At 33.8% G+C, this 25,349-nt stretch overlaps 1 protein-coding gene across 2 annotated transcripts in view; it reads left to right on the top strand.

Annotated features, from left to right (window-relative positions):
• NCKAP1 (NCK associated protein 1) overlaps positions 1-25,349 on the top strand; it is a 98,364-nt gene that overhangs the window by 27,974 nt on the left and 45,041 nt on the right. The window contains exons 4-16 of one of the 2 annotated variants that reach the window (XM_008066470.2): positions 2,616-2,708; positions 2,907-2,963; positions 3,661-3,803; positions 3,887-3,977; positions 4,950-5,087; positions 5,825-5,873; positions 9,114-9,270; positions 12,443-12,499; positions 13,487-13,583; positions 13,939-14,045; positions 15,062-15,194; positions 18,047-18,128; positions 19,749-19,807. In XM_008066470.2, coding sequence (XP_008064661.2) covers positions 2,697-2,708; positions 2,907-2,963; positions 3,661-3,803; positions 3,887-3,977; positions 4,950-5,087; positions 5,825-5,873; positions 9,114-9,270; positions 12,443-12,499; positions 13,487-13,583; positions 13,939-14,045; positions 15,062-15,194; positions 18,047-18,128; positions 19,749-19,807 — 1,182 coding nt within the window. In that variant the 5' untranslated portion in view covers positions 2,616-2,696. The remainder of the gene's footprint in view (positions 1-2,615; positions 2,709-2,906; positions 2,964-3,660; positions 3,804-3,886; positions 3,978-4,949; positions 5,088-5,824; positions 5,874-9,113; positions 9,271-12,442; positions 12,500-13,486; positions 13,584-13,938; positions 14,046-15,061; positions 15,195-18,046; positions 18,129-19,748; positions 19,808-25,349) is intronic. The other variant, XM_008066471.2, reaches the window with a different exon arrangement.

Here is a 25,349-nt window from a genome sequence, read left to right as displayed (position 1 = left end):
ATATTGAATGCTTTCATATCTACAGAACTGTATGTTATGGACTAGGGTGATTAAAAACTTGAGTTTGGTACATTGTCATATTGTACTGGAGATAACTGTAATACAAGATAGAAAGTGATAGCTACTATGAGAAGTTAAACACATTTGGAGGAGGGAAATGTTAGCATTCAGGGAAGTTCAGTCAGGGGTGGTTCTTAAAAATGGTGTTAGCATTTAAGCAGTGCTTTTGGAGCACTGGGATTTGGACATCTCAATAGAGAATACAGTAAGAAAGCATGTATAGAAAATAGTAAATAGTTTGTTTTGACTACTGTGTATATGAGTGTAGGGGAAATTTATATTGGAAAGGCAAGTTAGGGCCAGACTGTGGAGAGCCTCGAAAGATTGACTATTTTGAATTCGGACATCTAGTAGTTCAGTAAATGTTTGAAAGCAATGTAGAGTCTAGTCATATATTATTCTGGAGGAAATAAAGTTGAATGAGAAATGTAGACTATGAGGTCTTATTACTAAAAAGGGAAATGATGGGCGTATAGAACAGTAGAAAGAACACTTTTGTGTGTGTCCTTACAGGAGATGAGATTTCTAATCTTGGTTCTGTCATTAAGTAGTTATGTAATTTTTAGTTCTTTTGAGTTCTGTGGGTATTAGGTTCTCATTATGGAAAATGAGATTCATATGCAAGATCATTTAAAGCTCATAAGATGGTGAGCATGTCATTTATTGTCCAAACTACATACTGAAGTCTAAAGGGGCCACTCTTTTTTTTTTTGAGTTGGAGTCTCACTTGGTTGCCCAGCTGGAGTGCAGTGGCCACTCCTGGCCACCGCAGCCTTGCCTGCTGGGCTCCGGCGATCCTTCTGCCTCAGCCTTCCGAGTAGCTGGAATTACAGGCACACGCTACCACGTCTGGCTGATTTTTTGATTTTTATTGTAGAGATGAGGTCTCGCTGCCCAGGCGGGTGTCGAACCCGCGGGCTCAGGTAATCCACTCACCTCAGCCTCCCAAAGGCGTGGGATTACAGGCTGAGCCACCGAGCCCGGCTGGGGAGGGGCCACTCTTAATTACCCTAGGGTAACTGAAATAAGTTGGGGTTATTAAACTCAGTAAAAACCTAACTACTCTTCATATCTTATTATTATGAGTGTATTTTCACTTGTTTTAAAACTCAGATTTCAAGTACTGAAAAACAGGAAAAAGGACTAAGACATTAATCAGAAATATTTAATGATGAATTAAGGCAGCAATAATGTAATCTGGGGAAATAGGATCATTTAAAATTAAGTATTCACTTGTTGGAGTAGTAATGATTTAAAATGCACATAGAAACATGGAATTGTTTTGAAACAGATATGTTGTGCAGAATAGAGTCAGCAACTATCTATACAAATACACATTTGGAAATGAATATGAATATGAGATAGTTCATTTACAAACGTTTTCCACATAATTACTTCTTTAAATGTCTTTAGGGACTGCAGTGTTTAGGGTGGTTTGCCCTCTTATAGTTGGGTCTACCAGACTGTCATGCTTACTGTTTTAAATTTACTTTTTGTAGTTTTCAAAAAAAAAAATTTTCCATTAGGCTCTCTGCTGTAAATTTTCTGACCCATCATAAATATTCAGTACAGTTGTATATGGAAGCCTCTCTCTCCCCCAGCCTTACTGTGTAAGTATAAATAAGAACTGTATGAAGAGCTCAAAATTGTATGAACTTTGGTAGTAAGCTTGGTATTTTGAACCGCTTTCACATATTTTCTAGTTTTCTCATGTTCTAGATAAGTACTTCTCATGCATTTAATGTATTTTTGGATCACTGAATATCTTGTTTAAAGGTAGATTCTGATTCAGTAGATCTGAGGTAGGGCTGAGATTCTGCTTTTCTGACAAACTCCTAAATGATGTGATAGCTGATATTCAATAGACTGTTCTTTCAGAAATTATATTAATTGATTTTTTAAAATTAGGACTTAGGTAAATTTAATTATACAATTGATTAACATATTTGTCTTTCCCATTTCCCTCTTTCATGTCTTAACTCTAGTTTTGCTTCTTTCTCATTTCTTTTTTGTTGTTGTGGTTTTTGCTTTTGTTTAATATATTATTGTGTTTTGTGGATCTGGTCAGGGAACCGTTACTGTATTTTATGTTTGTATCTACATTTTATTTTGCATGCGTAACGTGGCTTTGCCTGGATGTTCTTTTTGGTAAGTTTCAAATTTAAATAGCATATTGTTTTCTGTAGAGTAAGTTGTAATGTTTTTCACCTTCTTTTCTCCCACTTCTAGTCATGTGATCATGCTCGTGACTTTTTAATTTTTTTGAAAGAGTTCATGTGACAATTGTTTTTTCCTAACACTTTCCAATTTTCCTTAATAGTAGTGCAATTTCGTACTAATCTGCTTTGATTTATTTTATAGCCTCACACTGTCAGTTGCTGATCACTATTAGCAGTTGCTGTCCAGAGTACTTTGGTTTTTTAAAAAACCTTAATCATCTAGAAATATTCTAGAGGCTTGTGCTTCCATATAGCAATCATAAAAGAAGATAGTTTGTAGTAAAATTCAATACTTTTGTTCTCTGTGAACAATACGTTCTAATTTTGTTTTTACAGCAACAGCTGGCACAACTACAGAAAGAAAAATCAGAGATTCTGAAAAATCTGGCATTATATTACTTCACATTTGTAGATGTTATGGAATTTAAGGTATTATATTTTAATATATAAATTGTAACATTTCATTAATAGATTTAATATTTGTTAATTGTGTAGATTGCTTTGCCATTTGTAGGTGATAAAATTGGAATTCTTCCAGAACTGAAATTTAAAATATATTTTATTTGCGTTTTCTGAATTTAAAGTTATTTATATAGCTAAAAGATTGAAATAAGTGTTTCTTTTCAGGATCATGTATGTGAATTACTGAATACTATTGATGTTTGCCAAGTCTTCTTTGATATCGTAAGTACCATTTTCAGAAAAGTTTCCAGAACAACTTAGGGGACCAATTGCTTTTCTTCAGAGAAAGTTTATATAACCAGCATATAAAGTTTTAGCATTGTTGATTTGGCTTGTTTTATGACTTTTTAAAAAAATAAAGTAAGGAGTTATATTTTCAGTTTTTGTTTATTTGACTGTCACTGAGTATAAGTCTTGTACGTATTGGGGAAATAGATGTTACTTTTAGTAGGCTCAATTTTCAAAAACTAAGTGGGTAGTATTTTTCTTTGTTAAAAACATACTTGATAGACCTTTTTCTTAGTGTGACAATTTCTATATGTAAGAAGTCAAAGTAAAAAATGTTTCCATTGACACTATGGTGAACTTTTAAAAACATACTTCTTTTTCTTTTTTGGTTAGATTGGCACTAGTGTTTCTTATTAATTTCTGGTTTTTATCTTTTTAAACTGTTTTTAGTTGGATTATAGCATTCACAAGCTCTTTATCTTTCATCCATAAAATTGGATTACACACAAAAACTGTTATCTGTAACTCAAATTTGACATATATGTTTAGTGAAAGTAATTGGAATTTCAGGATTGGGAGTAAAATAAATAACTATAGAAAATTAATAGCTTTCAGTAGCTGCTTTGAAGATTTTGTGTTTGTTTTAAAGTTTGAGAAGTGGGAAGTAGTTGAACTTGATTTTTTTTCCTAGACTGTAAACTTTGATTTAACAAAGAACTACTTAGATTTGATTATAACCTATACAACACTAATGATACTGCTGTCTCGAATTGAAGAAAGGAAGGCAATCATTGGATTATACAACTATGCTCATGAAATGACCCATGGAGCAAGGTATACCTCCATTAGAAAAGTCTTTCTAAAATTCTCAATTTGGTGGATAACAACTCATTGAAAATTGATGTTTCTGTTTTAAGTGACCGAGAATACCCACGCCTTGGCCAGATGATTGTAGATTATGAAAACCCTTTAAAAAAGATGATGGAAGAATTTGTACCCCATAGCAAGGTAAGCATTGTCTTTTAGATATGTATAATAGGCATATGAGGTAGCATAAGGATGAATAGTTAAATTGATAACTAAAAGAACAAAATTATAATAGGATATGAATAATAGTTATATGTGATTTTATCTAACAACCGGAGAACTAATTAGTTAGATTCAGAATAGTATTTAAAGAATCAGGAATATATTGATTCATTATAGATTTTAGATTTCAATAAAGCTTATAGAGGTAATAGAGTGGATAAGTAGTATTTGAGAATATCTAATCTCATACTATTCTGCTGGGTTCTATATCAAATCTGTCAATTACTAACTGTAATATTGGGCAAGTTACTTAACCATCTTCACTGTACCTCTGTTTTGTTATTAGTAAAAATGAAGTAATGATAGCACTTTACATGATTGTTTTGAGAATTAAATGAATCACTTCATTAAAAAATATTTAAACATGGTATTTGAATTTTAGCTTTATTATATGCTCTTAATAAAAAAATGACAAGAGTCTTTTGTAAGTAATTTGAAATGTCTGTCTTTTAAGGTACATTAACAAATATTAGTGAAATAATTTTGGTTGTAAATAGTCTTGCCATTTTGGCTTCTTTGCAGTAGGGCTAATTCATAGAACTGTCATTCTTAAGCACTTCAAGGAAACTTATAGGTATTTCATCCATGCTCATTATTTATAGCTAAAGATTGAGGGCTGGAGCAGTATCATGACAAGGTAAGTAATTTGGCAGCAATAGTGGCAAAGGTGAAACTGAAGCTTTTATAAAATTACCAAAAAAAAAAAACAACTCTACAGGAGGCGAGTCATAGCCGTATTCAGATATTATTATAAGGAACGTGGTTGTAATTAGGCTGTGTTGTTTTATGATGATGTAGTTAGAAACCCACAGCAGTTACAGCTGGAAGTTAAATGGAAAAGGAAAAAGAGCCATTTTTATTTCTTAACTTTCTTTTTTCGATTTTAATTAGTCTCTTTCAGATGCACTAATTTCTCTTCAGATGGTGTATCCTCGAAGGAATCTTTCGGCTGACCAGTGGAGAAATGCCCAGTTATTGAGTCTCATCAGCGCACCTAGTACAATGCTTAATCCTGCACAGTCTGACACTGTATGGTTCTATTTTTCCCTTTTGAGTGAAAATAAAGTGATTTTTAAAATTATGAGTTAAGTAGTGCTACTGTAGTTTTTTTTCTAATTAGCATTAGCTAATCAGTGAAGTTTGTTTTAAGGTGTTCATTATTTAAGTCATACTGTTTAGTTTTTTAACTTTTAGATTCCTAACAAAAACTCATGCTAAATTAATACAGTTACCAGTATAGGTTTTTAAAGTTAAAAGTTAGTTTTGTTTATCACGGTGGAAAAAATTTCAAAGTGTGTAACGAAAAAAACAAAAATCACCCCAAATCTTACCAACTAGAATATTGTTATTATGATATATTTATTTTCAGTCTTTTCTCTGTGTATATTAACATGTATAGTTACTGATCTTGGTGAGATATTGAGCATACAGGAGTACAAATCTCTAACTTGACTAAAATTTTACCTTTGGGATGTTATAAACTTTGGAATAGGCTTGAGAAATTGAGAAGTGTCATTTACCAGAATTTTTTTTAGGGAGAAGTTTGAGGGTACGCACTCGTGAAAGGGAACAGCTCTCATTGTTCTTTATCGACTGCATGTTTTAGTGTAGGTTATGAAATTTTATCCAACTTTTCAAATTTGTTGTGGTAGTATTTGAGCCAAGAACTGAGCAGTAAATTCTCAGGAGGAAGGGAGGAGAGTGACTCTATATGAAATTTTTAAGGAATTTCTTTTAACCATAAATGTATATATTCTCTTTTTAAGATGCCTTGTGAATACCTCTCTCTGGATGCAATGGAAAAATGGATTATCTGTAAGTAAAATGGGGTTAGTTTTGTAATTACCCCTCAAGGTTTGAGTTTTAGAGAAAAATAAAAGGTGACATGTTTTACTTCTGTGCTTAGCACTGTGCTAAGCCATCCACATGCATCAAATCATTCAGTTCTGATATTTATCTTGCCAGGGGAGCTACTGTAGTCTGTTTTAAATATGAGGAAGCGACACATGGGTCACACAGCTAGTGAGTGACAAAGAAAAGCTGAGAACCCAGGCTAATGCTAAGGCTCATGGGCTACATTATATTGCCTTTCAGCGTAACCTTCAACATTAAATTTTGTTTTGTTTCTAGTGAATTTTAAATATTATATCTATTCCATCAAGTTTTTTGGTTTTAATTCACTTCAGTCCATCTAATAAATGATTTATATGTTTGGCAGTTTGTTAGATGTATGGGTGATAAAATTACTAGTTTCTGCTCGTAAGAAGCTCACAAAATATAGACGAGATAGACACACAGGTTTAATACAGAATGAGAGTTGCTGTAATATAGTTAAATTTCTCCTATCCACCCCTAGGCTCACTGCCAAGGGGAGTAATTTTGAACAGTTTGTATTTCTTAGTTTTTATAGCTCTTATTTTTGACTTTTTAACCTTTAGATAGAATAGTTTTTCCTCTATATTTATGGGTTCTACACCCATGGACTCAATGAACCACAGATCCAAAATATTTGGGGGAAAAAAAACGTCCACAAAGTTCTAAAAAGCAGTGCTTGAATTTACCACACACTGAATTCTATGTTGAATCTGTGTCAATGAAGTGATATGTAGGCATTGTACTAGGTATTACAAGTAATCTAGAGGTGGTTTTAAGTATAGAGGAAGTGTGTTGGGTTATATGCAAATACTATATCATTTTATATAAATAGCTTGAGCATCCACAGATTTTGCTATCTGGGGTGGTCTGAAACCAGTTGCTTACAGTTACTGAGATATGACTATATGTGTTGACTTTTTATTACAGTGTTTCTCAAACTATGGTGAAGGACAGTTTTTTTAAATTGATCTTTTATTAAAATAAATGAATTACTAGAATTACCAGAAAAATGAAGTAATAAACAAAAACAAAAGGCTTGGAACCTTGGTAAAGGAAGGAGGTTAATGTGTAGTTTAGTTAACAAACCATTCCCCTAATCATTTGGTCTTTTAATTCATTTTTCCCTTTTTGGACCTATCATCAAACAAATTATAATATACTTGAACTCAGAATGTAACCCATATTTTAAAAACATATACTTTAACCTATAAGGACAAAATTTTCAGCAAAATCTTTAGTAGTAGCAAGTATTTTGTAAGTTGAAGTATACAAAGAAGTATAAGACACAAAGTAAAATCTCATTTTTTTTCAAGGGATTGGGGTAGAAAGTCAAAGCATTAGGCAAAAATCTTTTATAGACAAAATTTCTCCTGTGGATTCTTGAAATTATATATGCATTCAATTTTTTTGATTGTGTGCCAGGTCAAATAATTGGTTTGCTATAGCATTCCTGTTGTATGAAAAATATTTTTACATATTTAAGTTAAGGAAGTTAAATGTATTTCTGTATGTATGACTCAACAATATATGCCTACCTTAAGAGTTAGCTTGCTTGTGTAGTGCCCCTTTGAAAGGAGGATTGAACTAAGAATAAAAAGATAAATGACTAATTATATGTTAAAGTGTCAAAATACTAGTACAGCTATAATATCTAGCTAGTTTAAAGGTGAGAGTGACTATTGAGAATCATAGGAAAATATCACAGAAAGATGATTTCTAACTGGCCTAACACAGACCCTGACATAAAGTTGGCACTGAGTAAATGTTGAATGAATGAAAGTTGAGGTCTTATGTTTTAGTATAGAGGACTAGAAAGGATATCAGTAAGCATTTACAGGATTATACATTTGTGTAGGATTTCCAGATCAGATAATAAAAGGTGTGAGATATTTAGAATTTATACAATAGAGAGGAGCTTAATATATTGAAAGAATATTGTTGGCCGGGCTTGGGGCTCAGCCTGTAATCCCAGCACTTTGAGAGGCCAAGGTGAGTGGATTGCCTGAGCCCGCGGGTTCGAGACCCACCTGGGCAACTTGGCGAGACCTCATCTCACTATAAATCAAAAATTAGCCGGGCGTGGTAGCGCGTGCCTGTAGTTCCAGCTACTTGGAAGGCTGAGGCGGAAGGATTGCCGGAACCCAGCAGGTTGAGGCTGCGGTGGCTGGGAGCAGCCATTGCGCTCCAGTCTGGGTGACAGAGTGAGACTCCAACTCAAAAAAAAAAGAAAGAAAGAAAGAAAGAATATTGAACTTTAAGGATAAATACTTGAGTTAAATCCTAGCTCTGTTGCTTTAACGGTGTAACTAGGTGAGTCATCGAGCCTCTATTTCTTCAACTACAAAAGAAGGGTATTATCTGTCTTGTCTACCCCACAGGATAATCATTTGAGATAATATATGTTAAAAGATTTAATAAACTATAAATTGCTATTAAAATGTGAGATGCTGTTATTTACTCTATTATTTCTTCTAATGACTTAGGAAGGTAGATTGGCTTTATTTTTCAGTCATTGAAACAGCTAGTGATTATTGAATTACATGTTAATTGCTAATTTCTGATCATTGGCTTAAAATAAATATTTTCTAAATGTTCCTGTAGATATCTTTTATTAGGCCGGGCTCAGTGGCTCAGCCTGTAATCCCAGCACTTTGGGGGGCAGAGGTGAGTGGATTGCCTGAGCCCACGAGTTCAAGACCAGCCTGGGCAACTTGGCGAGACCTTGTCTCTACAATGAATCAAAAATTAGCCGGACATGGTAGCATGCGCCTGTAGTTCCAGCTACTTGGAAGGCTAAGGCGTAAGGATTGCTGGAGCCTAGCATGTCGACGCTGGGGTGGCCGTGAGTGTGCCACTATACTCCAGCCTGGGCGACAGAGTGAGACTCCAACTCACACTCAAAAAAATGACTTTGTCCATAACCTAGAAATGGGTTTTTTTCCCCCCCTTCCATCAGTGTAGGTTCAGATAATTGATTTTATAGCATACAGAAAATTATAATTGGGAAAGAAAAATATTGTTACCATGTTCTATATATATGAGTGTGTGTATTATTAGCTGTCACTTGAAAACCTCAATTTAGTGATTATGCTTACATTTCTGTATTTTTTTTAAAAACTACATTGCAATCAAACTTTGGAACACTTTTACATTTGTGTTTGTTTTTCTTTTTAATTAAAGTTGGCTTTATTTTATGCCATGGGATCCTAAATACAGACGCAACAGCACTGAACCTTTGGAAGCTAGCTCTTCAAAGCAGTTCTTGCCTCTCTCTCTTTCGGGATGAAGTTTTCCATATTCACAAAGCTGCAGAAGACTTATTTGTAAACATACGAGGGTATGGCATTTTCCTTTATTTTGTCTTTTATGGAGAAAGGTGGTGAGTGGAGTATCTTTACTAAAGTTTTGGGGATAGAGAAGTAGTCACATTTGCAGGACAATATAGCCTGTACATCTTACTCAGGTCCCAGCAAGTTGTTTTTAATGGTCATTCCGATAGGTAGTAATCATGTTTTTTACGGGTAACTTCACACATTTAAAAAAAAAAAGTCTAGGCCATTCTTCTATGTAAACTCTGGCCGCCTCCCCAATCTGGGGGAGGTGGATCCCCCTTTGCCCTCAATCTCTCTCATCTACTTTCTAAATAAACCATATTTTCCAATGTAAAAAAAGAAACAAAACTAGATTTTCTTCCTTTTCAAAACTTGTATTCCTGGAAATGTGTCCTTTTTTGCAAATCTTATATAGTTTTAGACTTAAATATTACTGAAAGCACCATGTACATTTTAGAGCTTTAAAATTTTTTACAAGTACTATTTTAGAATAGAGGCATTTGTAAAAATATATGAAACAATAGAAAATATTTTGTTAGATTAATTTTCACAATTATGGAAGTTATATCACTGCATATAGGAAATCATTTTTTAAATAATAAAAAATATTCCAAGTGATTTGTTTTCATTTATCCCCTGTTAAGCAAATAATTCTTTGAAATTTTTAGTGCCTTAATTTCTCTATTTGAGATTCTGTATCCTTTATATGAAAGCTAAATTGAACTCAGACTTGGTAGCAATTACGATGTTTTTTTAAATTAGGAGCATCTAAAATATCCTAGGATCCCCTCTGCTTTTGTTGAATAATTATGTTGGATTTGCTACCTTCGAATAAAAAAGAAGTTTACCTACATTTATTTTACATCCAGTTCAATAATATTCTAATTAAATTGAGATAAAATTAAGCTTCCATTATTTAAAAATAAAGATATGTCTTGCACTTAATTTATGCCAATATATCTCAAATTCTAGTATGTATAAGAATTACCCTGGAATGCAAATTAAAATTCAGGTTTCTGGGCATCACCACTAACCTTCTGTTATCTATACCTTGAAGAAGTTAAAGGAATCTGCCTTTTCTCCCTTAGTACTTCATAGAGATAAAATATACCAACAGAAAAATGTAGAAATATTAGGTGTATAGCTTATTGACTCTGCATATGAGTACTCCTGTATGACCACTACCTAGATCAAGATGTAGAACATTTCTATCATCCCCAGAAAATTCTGTTGTTCCTCTTTCTAGTCAGTACTGCCACCCCAATACCTTTTCCCCTACTCCTTTCTCAAATGACAACTATTTTGACTTCTGTCACCACAAGTGATTTTGATATTCTCATGCTGGTAATCTGTCGGTCATAACATGAGAAACAGTGATATTTTCAGGTCATATTTTAGATGGTAGAATACCTTGAAATATTCTGTGAGATGGACTTCACCATTTTCTAATTGATTCAGGCAACCTCTTTGTGGTATCATGTTTAAAAATATGTAAACATTTAAAACCAGGTAGTCTGTATTTTGAGTGAACTTATATATGGTGCAAGTAAATTTAATGACACAATAAAACCAATAATCTTTTGTTATTTTTTAAATTTAAATTTTTTGAGTCGAGGTCTCACTTTATCATGCAGGTTAGAGTGCAGTGACTCAGTCATGGCTCACTGCAGCCTCAGCCTCCTGGCTTCAGCCATCCTTCTGCCTCAACCTCCTGAGTAGGTGGGACTACAGGTGCATGTGACTACACCTGGCTAATATTTTGATTTTTTTGTAGGGACAGAGTGTTGCTATGTTGCCCAGGCTGGTCTCGAACTCCTGGGCTCAAGCAATCCTGCCTTGGCCTCCCAAAATGCTGGAATTATAGATGTGAGCTACGGCACCCAGCTTTGTCATGCTTTTTTTTGATGATAAATTTATCATTGAAAAATCTCTGTAGAGATTTTTTTTTGGTTGATCACTCAGAATTTTTTATTAAATTGTTACAGTTTAAAATGCAAATTATAGTCAAAAGATAAGTATTACAGTTTAATAATTGTAGAGGCTGGTGATTATAGGATTAGTATATTTTGGATGTTTGCTCAAATAATACATAAATCTTAGAGTACTTAAATATAGAAGTGGGAGTTCATTTTGATGTAAGTGGTTTTAACCAAGTTGTCTGGAAGTTATTTTTTCCTTAAACATTTTAGAAATTTTGAGTTTTTTGTTTGTCTTTTTCAGTCAGGGTCTTACTCTGTTGCCCAGGCTAGAGTGCAGTGGCATGCTCACAGCTCACTGCAGCCTCGACCTCCTGTACTCAGGCAATCCTTCCATGTCAGCCTCCTGAGTAGCTGGGACTACAGGTGCACACCACCACACTGGCTAAATTTTTTTTTCTTTTTTGATTTGTTGTAGAAACAAGGTCTTGCTATGTTATTTGGGCTGGTCTTGAACCCCTGGGCTCAAGCAGTCCTCCTGTCTCTGCCTCCCAAAGTGCTGGGATTACAAGCATGAGCCATCACTCCCATAAAGAATTTTGAGGTTTTATATTTATTATTCATGAAATTATTTGTTAGCATTTGTTTTTCCATTGTCCCCTTTAAACTGGTTGATGTTCATGTTCTGTTTCTCTTAATTAAATGTTTTTTTAATTTGAAAAACACATGTTTTAAAAAGAAATGACTGGTAAAAACCACCCATAATTATATCTCCTAATAAGCAAATGCTTTCCTGCCTCAGTTTTCTCCACCTTAAAACCTTACTACTGTTGGCCACTAGTTATGTTCTTTCAGAATTTTTTCTTGCTTTTGAGTCTTGATATAAAGTCAGAAGTGATAACTTTGTCAGCACTTTAGATTTTGAAAAGCACTGTTAAATAGATCAGAAGACTCATTTTAATATTTCCATTGGAGGTTAAGGAAGTAATAGGATTTAATAAAAATCTGCATTATGACGTTTCATTTTATTGTTGGATTTAATATAATGTAAGATTAATTTTTTTAGAAAGGCTTGACTGGACACCTAAGATGCTAGGAAAAGATGTGGATGGACTTCTTTCATGCATTTTTAGTTTGAGGATCATTTTTTTGTTGTTGTTATGACAAGTCATTTTTAGTTGACTTTTTTAGTATCTGACTTACTCATTTTGACAGTTACTGATCAAATTAACTTGGTTCTAATTTTTCTTTTTGCACATAGCTATAATAAACGTATTAATGACATAAGAGAATGCAAGGAGGCAGCTGTGTCACATGCGTAAGTAACATATTATAGTGCACCATATGTCAGCCATCATGAAAGATTTGTATCTTTTGAGGCAGGTGATGATATAATTATTTTATAGGCAAGAAGCTGATATTAAGGTCATGCAGGCAGAATGGATTTTAATTAAAATCTTCTAAAACTAATATATCACAATGAAATTACTGGTGTTGTATATTCTTTATATGTAGAATTTTGGCATATGTCTCATTTATACATATAATATGTGTTTATTTTTGTGTACTTATCTATATTTTAAGACTTTCTTGGAGCAGTGTATATTTTATGTAGTATGAAGAATTGTAATACTTAGAACATTTATAGTTTTTTCCTCTGTTATTATGTGACAATAAGTTCTAATTTTAATTCAAAAATACCTAGTGTATGAATATTTATGATTATTCCTTCCTTTCCTTATCTTTCTATTTTTGAATAAAAGGGCCAAATAGATCTCATCCCAGTGTCCTTATTGACTGTAGCTCTTGCTTAGTCAGTTTTGCATATTTAATAGGAATATACTTAGTAAATAAGAATATAAACAGATACTTATTAAATTATGTTTGTTAATTTCTGTATGAAAGTGACAAAAATGCATATAGTAAGCCAATTCTAGTCTTCAAGGATTTCACAGTTCAGTTTATAAACTGCTGAGCTATATGGTACTAAAATTGAAGAAGTTATTCAGAAATAAACAGCTGGATATAGAGAAATGCGTCCTGAAGGATTGGTTTGAAGGTTTTGTAAAATTTTGATTGGTGAAGAGTAACAGAATGCACATGATTACAAAAACAAAACAAGAAAGGCAGGGATAAACGTAAGATTAGAAATTCATTAAATGACAAACACATAGAAGGTGATTTTTATAGGAACTCTGCTTCCTAAGAAAAGTTTTGGAAGTTGAACCCGAAATGCTAGTTAATTTAATTGCCAATAATACTTTTAGTATAAGCAGATAAACTGCAGTGGTGTTTTTCTCTATAGTGGTTCAATGCACAGAGAAAGACGCAAGTTTTTAAGGTCTGCACTGAAAGAACTGGCTACTGTTCTCTCTGATCAACCAGGCTTGCTAGGTCCCAAGGTAATTGATTTAATTTTTATTTCAATAATTGTGTCTTATTAGAATTTTAAAAAATACTCTGCTAGATAAAGTTTAACTAACATTGGAGTCAGGGACTATATAAAAGGATTTTTGTATTTAGGGGAGAATGAATTTGCTGACTTGACACTTGTACATCACACCTTTCTGCATTTTTTTCTTATATGCATACTCTCCCTCATACATACTTCTGAGTTCTCTTGTCCTCTCCTAAGTCATGTCTCTTAAATTTGATATGATCATTTCTTGCCAATGACTTCATGTAAAGAAAGATTATTAATTGGTTTTGTCTTCAATCTGTGAATGACAGTAAGCAATGTTTGTTTTTTTTTAATAGGCACTTTTTGTTTTTATGGCATTATCCTTTGCTCGTGATGAAATTATCTGGCTACTTCGTCATGCAGATAACATGCCAAAGAAGAGTGCAGATGACTTCATAGATAAGTAAGTTAACATTTAAAAAAATATATATGTTCCATATACAAATGCTGCTTGATTTACAATGGGGTAATATTCCCCCAAACCAGCATAAGTTGAAAATATTGTTAAGTCAAAATGTAGCTAATACTCCTAAACTATTGAACAGTATAGTTTAACCTAGCCTACCTTAAACGTGCTCAGAACACTGTTTTTAGCCTGCAGTTGGGCAAAATCATCTGGCAGTACAGTGCACTGTAGAGTATTGCTTATTCCCCTTTGTGATCACATGGCTTACTGGGAGTTGCCACTACCCAGCATTTTAAGAGTATTTTACTGTATGTTGCTAGCTTGAGAAAAGATCGAAATTCCAAATTCAAAGTAGTATAGACCATTTGTATTCTAATTTATAGCCTATGGAATCTGGGGACTTATTTTAAAGCAAAATTTTTTGAGTGACTTTTTTTAGAGCTTTTCTTATTTGTCAAAACAGGAGTATTTATAATATATTATTAGAGGGTATGGATTAGAATGCAAAGAAGTCTCAAATTAGGACTTTTAAAGTTTTCTCTTAGTATGCTATGCGATGATAAAGTTCTAGTTTGTTTTCATGCTGTGCTCAGTAATATTTTATGGGTTCATTTTCCAAAATTATTTGCTATACACAATATTAAAAGTTCTTATAGAGTTGCAACTCAGTGTGTCTTTGAAATGTCTTTCATTTTAGTTCACGGTCTCTCAATAGAAGTTAAATGAATGACAGAGAAATAAGAGCATACAGAAAGATCTTATTTCTTACTAATTCTCTTTCGTTTAAGATTTTTTAATGATATTTTCTGCTGTTGATTTTTAGACTTAGCTCTTTTTTTTTGGCTTTCCATGATTTCATTATTCATATATAATAATTTAAAAGAAGTGATTGACATTAAATATTAAACGATACCCTCTCTAAGAAAAAATATAGACATAATATCAAGGGCATTTAATATTCTTTGATAACAATGAATTTATTCTTTGAAATATTTTTCTTACACTTAAAAAAGGCACATTGCTGAATTAATATTTTACATGGAAGAGCTTAGAGCACATGTAAGGAAATATGGACCTGTAATGCAGAGGTATTACGTGCAGTACCTTTCTGGGTTTGATGCTGTTGTCCTCAATGAACTCGTGCAGGTAAAAACTATTTCATACTATTCCCTCTTTTATTCCCTCCTGCCTTTTTAGTAATTGATTTATTTGCTCAACAAACATGTATAAAATATAATCATGACCAAACAGTAGATAAGTCCATGATCATATTTTTGTCAACATGATCATTGTCTAGACGAAACAGTTAGTTGTAGTCCACTGTGATAGGTATTATCCATAAGTGTATACAAAGTTCAGAGTGACCACAGTGAAGGGAACAATTATTTATCCTGGGCATGGAGGTATACCCTGACCCAAATTATATAGGGCCTTGGGAAAGAGGAAGTTAATCATAACTCAGATTTACTACTTAGAAAGATCACCTTGATTCAGTGTGGATGATAGATTTCTGAGGATCATGGGAAGAGACAGAGACTAGAAGAAAAATTGCTGCAGTAGGTTAGGTGAGCGTTGGTGACAGCTTGAACTTGGACAGTAGCTGTGGAGATATAGAAGATCTGTTAGAGACATTGTAGTTGATAATTAAATACTAGATGAAAAGTAGGATAAAAATCTTTTTGAGGCTGGGCACAGTGGCTCAAGCCTGTAATCCCAGCACTTTGAGATGCTAAAATGAGAGGATTGCCTGAGCCCATGGGTTCGAGAACAGCCTGGGCAATTTGACGAGACCTCATCTCTACAAAAAATTAGCTGGGTGTGGTAGCACACTCCTGTAGTTCTGGCTACTTGGAAGGTTGAGGCGGAAGGATCGCCTGAGCCCAGCAGGTCGATGCTGGGATGGTCCTGAGCGTGTCTCTGCCCTATAACCTCGGTGACAGAGTGAGTAAGACTCCAACTTAAAAAAAAATCTTTTTGAGTAATATGTTAGAGCATGACTAGTAAATGAAGATTTCATCTAGATGTTCTAATTAATTAAATAATTAATTTGAGTTGGAGTCTCATTCTGTTGCCCAGGCTGGAATGCAGTGGCACAATCACAGGTCACTGCAGCTTCGATCTCTGGGCTCAAGTGATCCTTCCACTCAGCCTCCTGTGTAATGTCACCACACCTGTCTAGTTTTTGGATCTTTTTGTTGTTGTTGTAGAGACTGGCTCTTGCTATGTTGCCTAGGCTGATCTTGAACTCCTAGGCTCAAGCACACCTTCCACTTCAGCTTCCCGAAGTGTTTGGATTACTGTATACCCAGTCTAGATATGAATTTTAGTCTTTCTTTTTTTTCTTTTCATAATTTATTTACTTTTTCATTTTAATATAAGTTTTAAAACTTTTATTCCCAGTAAACTATAAGGAAATATTATTTTACTCTGTTTTACTTTATATTGTAGATCTCTAAAATTCTCGTAAGCTAATATAAAGAGTGGTAAGAATTCCCTTTATGTAAAAACTAAAACTACTGAGTTTCCAGAGAAATACCATACTTTGAAATTCTAATTGTTTTCAAATAAACCTAAAAATGCAGATGAGGAAAAATTTGTTCATGTAATTATTTACCTTGAATTATACTGTTATAGGTTACTAAACTACAGTTTATTTCTTCATTTATCCACTAGATGGAGCTCAGATACTTTGTTTCTAGTATGACTATTAAGAAAAGGAGTGGAAAACCTAGAATATTATTGCTTTGCCATAATTTTATTTGAATAGTTGTTACCAGTTAAGCTGGAAGCTTTTGTTAGTGTTTATTATTTATTCATATTAGCATACAGTTTAAAAAGTAAAACATAATTCCTGGTTTTATGTAATTTTAAAACTATATTGTGGGTATTTGGACATCTAATAATACATTTTGCAGATCTTTGTTATAGTGCTAATATTTTTAACTCACTTGAAATCTGTTTTTGTATAAGGAGGATTTTACTAATACTGAGAAAATTAATTTTTAGCATTTCAGCTAGGATTATAATAATAGCATCAGCAACAGAAATAATACTAATTGTAATAATTGGCAGATTTACTATTAGTATATCTTTCTAAATCCATGTGGCAACTCTGTGAGGGTAGATATAGTTATTATTATTTGCTGAAGAAAAAAGACTTTATGTAATTTGCTCAGTATCGCAGTTTGTAAGTAATGAAACTGGTATTCAAACTTAAGTTTTAATTCCAAAGACTGAGCATTTTACCATCTTTGTCTATTGCAAGGTATAACTTCCATATGACAGAAGTCACCCATTTGAAGTGTGCAGTTTAAGTAGCTGTATGCATTCTTGTAACTCCTACCACAACATCCAAGATGTGGAACATTTGCAACATCCTTAAAATTTGCTTGTTGATCTCTATGGTAAATTCTTTCATAGATTCCCAACAGCACCTGATTTGGTGTTTATCGCTGTAGTTTTACCTTAAAATTTTTTTGTCATATGAATGAAATCATACACTATATAATCATTGGATGATTGATTGATTGGTTGAGTGGGGGTCTCACTCTGTCACCCAGGCTGTGGAGTATAGTGGTATCACCATCAGAGCTCACCACAGCCTTGACCCCCTGGACTCAGGCTATATCCTACCTCAGCCTCCCAAGTACATGGGACTATAGGCACGTGTCACCATGCCCAGCTAATTTTTAAGTCTTTTGTGGAGACAAAGTCTTGTTATGTTGTCTAGGCTAGTCTCAAACTCCTGGCCTTAAGCAGTCTGTTTGCCTTGGTTTTTCAAAGGATTGTGCTTATTCTTTTTTATTTTCATTTTTTTCTTTCACTTAGCTTAATGAGTTTGAAGTTCATTCATGTTATGGTATATATATTGCATTTTTTTTATTGCTAAAGGATATTCTATAGTATAGGTATACCAGTTTATCCATCTGCTAGTTGATGGACCTTTGAGTTGTTTCCCAACTAAATATTTTTAACATTACTTTTTATTTCTTTTTCAGAATCTTTCTGTTTGCCCTGAAGATGAATCAATCATCATGTCCTCTTTTGTTAACACTATGACTTCCCTAAGTGTAAAACAAGGTAATAACTCTTTTAATTTTAAGTAAAAGCATATTTTCTTCTAATTAGGTTTTTAAACTTGATTATCAAGGAAACAACTGAACTATTAAATGTTGCAGAATCACTTACCTAATTTTTGGACATACTTGAGCTATTATCTTTTGTCTTAACTTTGTTCTTTTTAAAGTAAAGATTTCCAAAGTGGGTATATAGTACTGTTTATAAAAATTATAAGAATTATAGCATGAGGCTGGGCACAGTGACTCACATCTATAATCCCAGCACTTAGGGAGGCTGAGATGGGAGGACTGCTTGAGCCCAGGAGTTCGAGAACAACCTAGCAACATAGTAAGATCCTGTCTCTACAAAAAAAAATACAAAAACTAGTCAGGCATAGTGGCATGCGCTCGTGGTCCCAGTTACTCGGGAGGTTGAATTGAAGGGATCACCTGAGCCCAGGAGGTCATGGTTGTGGTGAGCCTTGAGTGTGCCTCTCCAGCCTGGGCAAAAGAGTGAGATCCCAACTCAAAAAAAAAAAGAAAAAGAATTTAAGCTCAAGCTTCTCTGTCTCAAAAATTGATAGCATATGCTGAATTAACTCTCCATTATTTGGGCACACTATCCAGTAGATTGATAATGATGTTTTAGTTTTTATAGTCTTTTAATAAAAGATGTCAGAAATCTTGATAGTTTCTAAGTAATATGTAAATATTTATCTAAAGTCAACCAATCTTTATAGCTATCACATTTAAATAATGAGATTACGGTAATCCTACCTGGTAATATTTGGTTTATATGGAGTTATTTTATGGAACTTCAGCATGATGTCCAATACTTCAAATCATAGGATCCCTCCAGTTCTGTTCTGTGTCCTTCAAACTGACATATAAGCACAATGAGGTTCAGAAAGCTTAGGAGACAAGTCTGTACTTAGCACAGCTGTCTTCTTTATTATCATCTTTTTAGGATTTGATATCATTTCCTTGTCTTAGCTCTTAAATTTTAAAAAAATTTAGTTTTTTAATTACAAAATATACATAATATAAAACTGACTTTGTTGACCATTTTTTGTAGTTCAGTAATGTTAAGTATATTCACACTGTTGTGAATGTTAAGTATATTCACACTGTTGTGCAACCGATCTCTAAAACGTTTCATCTTGCAAAACTGAAATTTTAACCACTGAGCAGCAACACCCTACTTCACTTCTCTCCTGGCAGCCACCATTCTCTGTTTCTATGAGTTTGACTACTCTAGATACCTCTTATTGGTGGAATCGTACAGTATTAGTCCTTTTGTGACTGACTAATTTTACTGAGCATAATGTCTTCCAGGTTCAGTCATAGTAGCATGTGTCAGAATTTCCTTTCTTTTTAAGGCAAAATGATATTTTATTGTATTTGTATACTACATTTTGTTTATCTATTCATCTGTCAAGGGACATTTAAGTTACTTCCACCTTTGGCTATTTTGAATAATACTACTGTGGACATGAGTGTATAAAATATCTCTTCAATACACTGGTTTTAATGCTTTTAGATTTATACACAGATGTGGAATTATCTTAGCTCTTAAATTTTAAAATGTTATGGATTTTTTAAAATTTTAATTTGCTTTGTAATTTTTTTTCTATTATTGCAGTTGAAGATGGGGAAGTATTTGATTTCAGAGGAATGAGATTAGATTGGTTTAGGTTACAGGTAAGAAGAATAACTTAATTTTTATTGTCATTCATATTTGTTGAATACATTAGTTAATATGAAAAATTTTATAGCAGAACTGCAAAATATTAGTTATATACTTTGAATTCTTTTGTATAACCATAAAAGAAACATTTTGTGCTAGTTATTAAACTTGAATATATTTATAACTTAAGCCCATATAAATGGAGTCTTGAATAGATTATTGTAATTTTAAAATATCTAAAAACATAAATCACAATATCTAGTGTGGTAGTCAACAAACCCATTTTATAAAGAGCCAGTTGATAAAAACTTCAGGCTTGTGGGTAGTTTAATCTCTGTCATAGCTACTCCACTCTGCCATTGTAGTGTGAAAGCAGCTCTAGACAAAGCATAAAATGAATGGGCATGGCTATGTTTCAGTGAAATTTTGTTTATAAAAACAAGCAGCTAACCCACAGGCCATAGTTTACTACCACTGATCTGTGCCCAAAACTTTGATTTTCTGAAATACAGAAATAAGCAGTATTAGACTTCTAAGTGTGTTCACTAAATGTTTAACTCATATAAATAGTTTTTAAGGCCTTTAAAAATTCAAGCCTAATAACATCTTGTTATATACTCTAAATTGAATGATAAAAATTGTTTTAAACATTTTTAGTAATTATGGGAATATACCCTAGTGTTCTCAGTAATCTGCATATTAAAAAATATATATGAGCCAGGCTTGGTGGCTCAGTCTGTAATCCCGCGCCTTTGGGAGGCTGAGGTGAGTGGACTGCCTGAGCCCGCGGGTTCGAGACCCGCCTGGGCAGCGAGACCTCATATCTACAATAAATCAAAAAATCAGCCGGGTGTGGTAGCGCATGCCTGTAATTCCGGCTACTCGGAAGGCTGAGGTGGAAGGATCGCCGGAGCCCAGAAGGTCGAGGCTGCGTTGGCCGGGAGCGGCCACTGCACTCCAGTCTGGGTGACAGAGTGAGACTACGACTCCAAAAAAAAAAATATATATATATATATATACACATATATATATATATATGTATGTATGTATTTAAAAATTATAATAAGACATCCTTATTATAAAAAGTCAAATCGTCTAGTTTGCACCATTCCCAGTCTCATTCTTCCGAAATATTCAATTTAATATCTGGTCTATAACTTTTTAGATGTTCAAAAAATTAAATAGGATAGTATTGTGTACTATTTTGCCATTTGAAAAATAAAATTTCTATTTGTTTAGTTAAAAAGTAAAAAAAATAAGCAGTATGTGTTTGTGGAAGAGATTTTTAGATGGAGACAGTCTCAGGAATGACTCCCAAAAGGAGCATACTTTTCTGGCAATATTCTTAGTTCCCTGAAGAACTTTTGCTTTTCTTAGGTTTTCCACCCTCAAAATACACAGGCACTTTCTTCCCTCTTGTTCTATGCTTGAACTTATTTTTAGAAATACAGATCCAATAAATGAAAGTATTAAGTAACTTGCTTGAGGTTGCAGACCAGTTAGTGGGGATCAGGAAATCATTTGAAATACCATCATGCCAAAATAGTAAATATATACATATTGTCGGTTATTTTCTTATCACAATAAGGTTTAAAAATTGACATCTACTTGTTTTTAAAATTATGAAACAACACAGCAGTAGAGTTTTTTTGTAAAGTGACAGTAGAAGTGGAAGCACTCTGCCAAAGGAGATCTACGTTTAAACTTTGAAGGATACACATTTAAAACTTTGAAAGTCACAAAGCTTGAACTGTTTTTTCCCATTCTCAGTTTGTGGGAGTGCCTATACCACCACTTTGGTTTAGAGAAGTTTAGAGAGTTAGATGCGTTTTAACTACACTGTTATTAAATACTTCCAAGATTATTAAACTTACTCATTATAAGTATTCACATGAGAATTTTAGCATTGTTTAGTCATATGGCAAAATGTAAAGCATTGAATAAATATGTAGAACTGATTATTCCTCTTTGTGTGGTTTTTTTTTTTTTTTTTAAGTTTTTATGGGCTGGGCGCGGTGGCTTAGCCTGTAATCCCAGCACTTTGGATGGCCGAGGCGAGTGGATTGCCTGAGCCCACGAGTTTGAGACCAGCCCGGGCAACTTGGCGAGACCTCTTCTCTACAATAAATAAAAAATTAGCCAGGCATGGTGGCTCGCTCTTGTAGTTCTGGTTACTTGTAAGGCTGAGGCAGAAGGATCACTGGAGCCCAGCAGGTCAAGGCTACAGTGGACATGAGCGTGCCACTGCACTCCAGTCTGGGCAACGGAGTGAGACACTAATTCAAAAAAAAAGTTTTTATAATATTTTTATGAGAGCATCACTAGTGCTTTATTTGATTACTTCATGTAATCTATACCTGCTTATATTAGGTGCCGAGGGCTGCCACAGCACAGTACCAGCTGAATGACTTTTACAATAGAAGTTTATTATCTCACAGTTCTAGGGGCTGGAAGTCTGAAAGCAAGGCTCACAGATTGTTTTCTTCTGAAGGCTGTGAAGAAGAATCTGTCTCCGAGCCTCTGGTGATTTGCTGGCAATCTTTGTAGTTCCTTGGCTTGTAGGTGCATTACTCTAATGACATTCTCCTTGTGTTTCTTTACATTGTCTGTCTTCTGTGCATATTTCTGTGTCTAAATGTTCTCTTTTTATAAGAACACCAGTTATATCTGATTAGGTCTCATTTGGATGACCTCATTTTAACTTGATTACCTCTGTAAAGACCCTATTTCTTTTCTTTTCTTTTTTTGAGTTGGAATCTCACTCTGTCACCCAGACTGGAGTGTATTGGCACACTCACAGCTATCCCAGCATCAAGCTGCTGGGCACCTGTGATCCTTCTGCCTCAGCCTTCCAAGTAGCCAGAACTATAGATGCGCACTACCACGTCCAGCTAATTTTTTATTTATTGTAGAGATGAGGTCTCGCCAAGTTGCCCGGGTTGGTTTTGAAACCACGGGCTCAGGCAATCTATTTGACTCGGCCTCCCAAAGTGCTGGGATTACAGGCTGAGCCACCACGCCCGGCCAAAGACCCTATTTCTAAATAAGGTCACATTATGAGGTATACTGGGGTTTAGGATTTCAACATATCATTTTTGGGGAACAAACTCAACCATAATACTTAATCATAATTAGAACATACAGTCACTGCGACCCTTTCTACTGTATATAGCCTCTTGTGTTTTAGCAACAATAGGACAAAGCATACCAACGAAGGGAAGATTGGGACATACAACTCAACCTGAGAAGTCTTTGCTAGGAATAGAGGGCAAAAGTGCAAGGTAGGTGGCAATATCCAGAATCTAGAAGGTTTACAGAGGTGTTTAGAGGTCAATGGTGAGCCTAGAGACTCAACTTTGGAGTTCAGAAGCTAAAAACATATAAAAATTTTTAATTTATTTTAAATAGAGACAGAATTTTGGTCTGTTACTCAGGCTGGTCTCAAACTCATGGGCCCAAGCCTCCCATGAGTGCTGGGATTACAGGCTTGAGCCACCACACCCAGCCAGAAGATAAGATATTGAGCGGTATCATATAATCTGTAGAAGAGTAGCACTTTCATCTTTTGAGAATTTTATAATCTAGCAATGGAGACAAAGTGTAAACCATGTAAAACATTAAACAGCAGTTGAAAATCTAAAAGATTAACTTAAAAGCTGCCACAGACAGAATATGATTATCAGTTAGTTGTGGTTGTCTTAGAAGCAAAAAAGTTTTTTTTTCAAGTGGAATTTGCTTTGAATAGGAACATAGCTTTTGCAGGAAAGGGGCAAATAGTGAACAAAGGGCAAGTAAAGAGATTTTTGAGTTTATAATATTACTGTAAGAAGGAACAAATATTCAAAAGAGATTGAATGATCTCACTTTAATCATTGACCATTTACTTCAGGTAAACATACAAGAATTGTTAAGTAAAGTACATGTCCAGAGAGTGGTGAAGAATTCTATAGATACCTGTAGTTCTTGACTAGAGCAGGACCAGAAAAATAAGCTGTAGTGTCCTTTCACTGATGTTCTGTCTAATTTTCATTCTAACATTATTGCTCTTTTATACATCATTTTAATCTCTCTCTTTTTTTCTATTCTTAAAAAAAGAATTCTTCCTCTGTGGATTGTTTGTCATTCTTTTATACTTCCTAAGGGATCTCATTCCTCTAAGTATTTTATCAGTCCTTAAGCATCTTCAGTTGCTCTTTCAAATATGTTCTTCCCTCTGTCTTCTAATTTATTTGGATTGTTTAGATCTTATCCTTTTACTTAAACTTTTTTTTTGTAGTAACATATATTTCTCCTTCCATTGTTATCAAGCATGTCATATGAGTATAAATTGTCATCTTATTTTGTCACCATCCATTTCTTCTGAAGCTGTTTTCACAGTGTTATTTAAATTCTGACTTTTAAAAATTTTTATTTAAAAGTTTTTTGGATACATAATAGTTGTACATATTTATGGGTACATGAGATATTTCGATACAAGTGTATAATGTGTAATGAACAAATCTGGGGAAACTGGAATATTCTTCACCTCAAACATGTATCATTTCTTTATGTTGGGAACATTCCATATCTACTAGTTACTTTGAAATGTGTAGTAAATTATTATTCACCATAGTCTCTATTGTGCTAAAAAACACTATATCTTATTCCTTCTAGCTGACTGTATTTTTGTACCCATTAACCAACCCCCTTTTAACCTCCATTCTCCCTTACCCTTGTGTCTCTGGTAACCAACATTCTACTCTCTACCTCTATGAAATCAATTTTTTTAGCTCCCAGTATGAGTGAAAACATGCAACATTTGTCTTTCTGTGTCTTGCTCATTTCTATAATGTCCTCCAGTTCAATCTACATTGTTGCAAATGACAGAATTTCATTTTTATAGCTGAATAATATCCCCTTATGTATATATACACCACATTTTCTTTATCCTTTCACCCACTGATGGACACTTAAGTTGATTCCATATCTTGGCTATTATGAATAGTGCTGCAAGAAATATGGGAGTGCAGGTATCTCTTTTATATATTGATTTATTTTCTTTTGGATATATACCCAGATATATATCTTTTGATCTATATGCTAGATCATAATGGTAGTTCTATTTTAGTTGTTTGAAGAACCGCTACTATTTTCCATAATAACTGTAGAAATTTACATTAGGGCATTGTATTAGGATTCGCCACATCCTCACCAGCATTCTGTTTTTTGATAATAGTCATTTTAAACTGAGTGAGGTGGTATTTCATTGTGGTTTTGATTTGTATTTTCCTGATGATTAATGAAGTTGAACACTTTTCCATATACCTGTTGGACTGTTATATGTCTTGTTTTGCTAGATACCTATTCAGATCAGATCATTTGCCCATTTTTAATCGCATTGTTTGGGTGATTTGGGTGGGTTTTTTTTTTTTCCCCCTAGACCTATGTCCTAGAGTGTAGTAATTTTATAATTTTAAGTCTTACATTTAAGTCTGTGATCCATTTTAATTTGACTTTTGTATATGGTGATTTTGTATATGGTCTAGTTCCATTCTTTTATGTAAGGATATCCAGTTT

Source organism: Carlito syrichta, unplaced genomic scaffold, assembly GCF_000164805.1.
Source record: "Carlito syrichta isolate Samal-C Ts95f unplaced genomic scaffold, Tarsius_syrichta-2.0.1 Scaffold308954, whole genome shotgun sequence".
Lineage (NCBI taxonomy): Eukaryota > Metazoa > Chordata > Mammalia > Primates > Tarsiidae > Carlito > Carlito syrichta.
The sequence above is the reverse complement of the archived record's forward strand: the minus strand, read 5'-3'. Positions and strand labels throughout refer to the sequence as shown.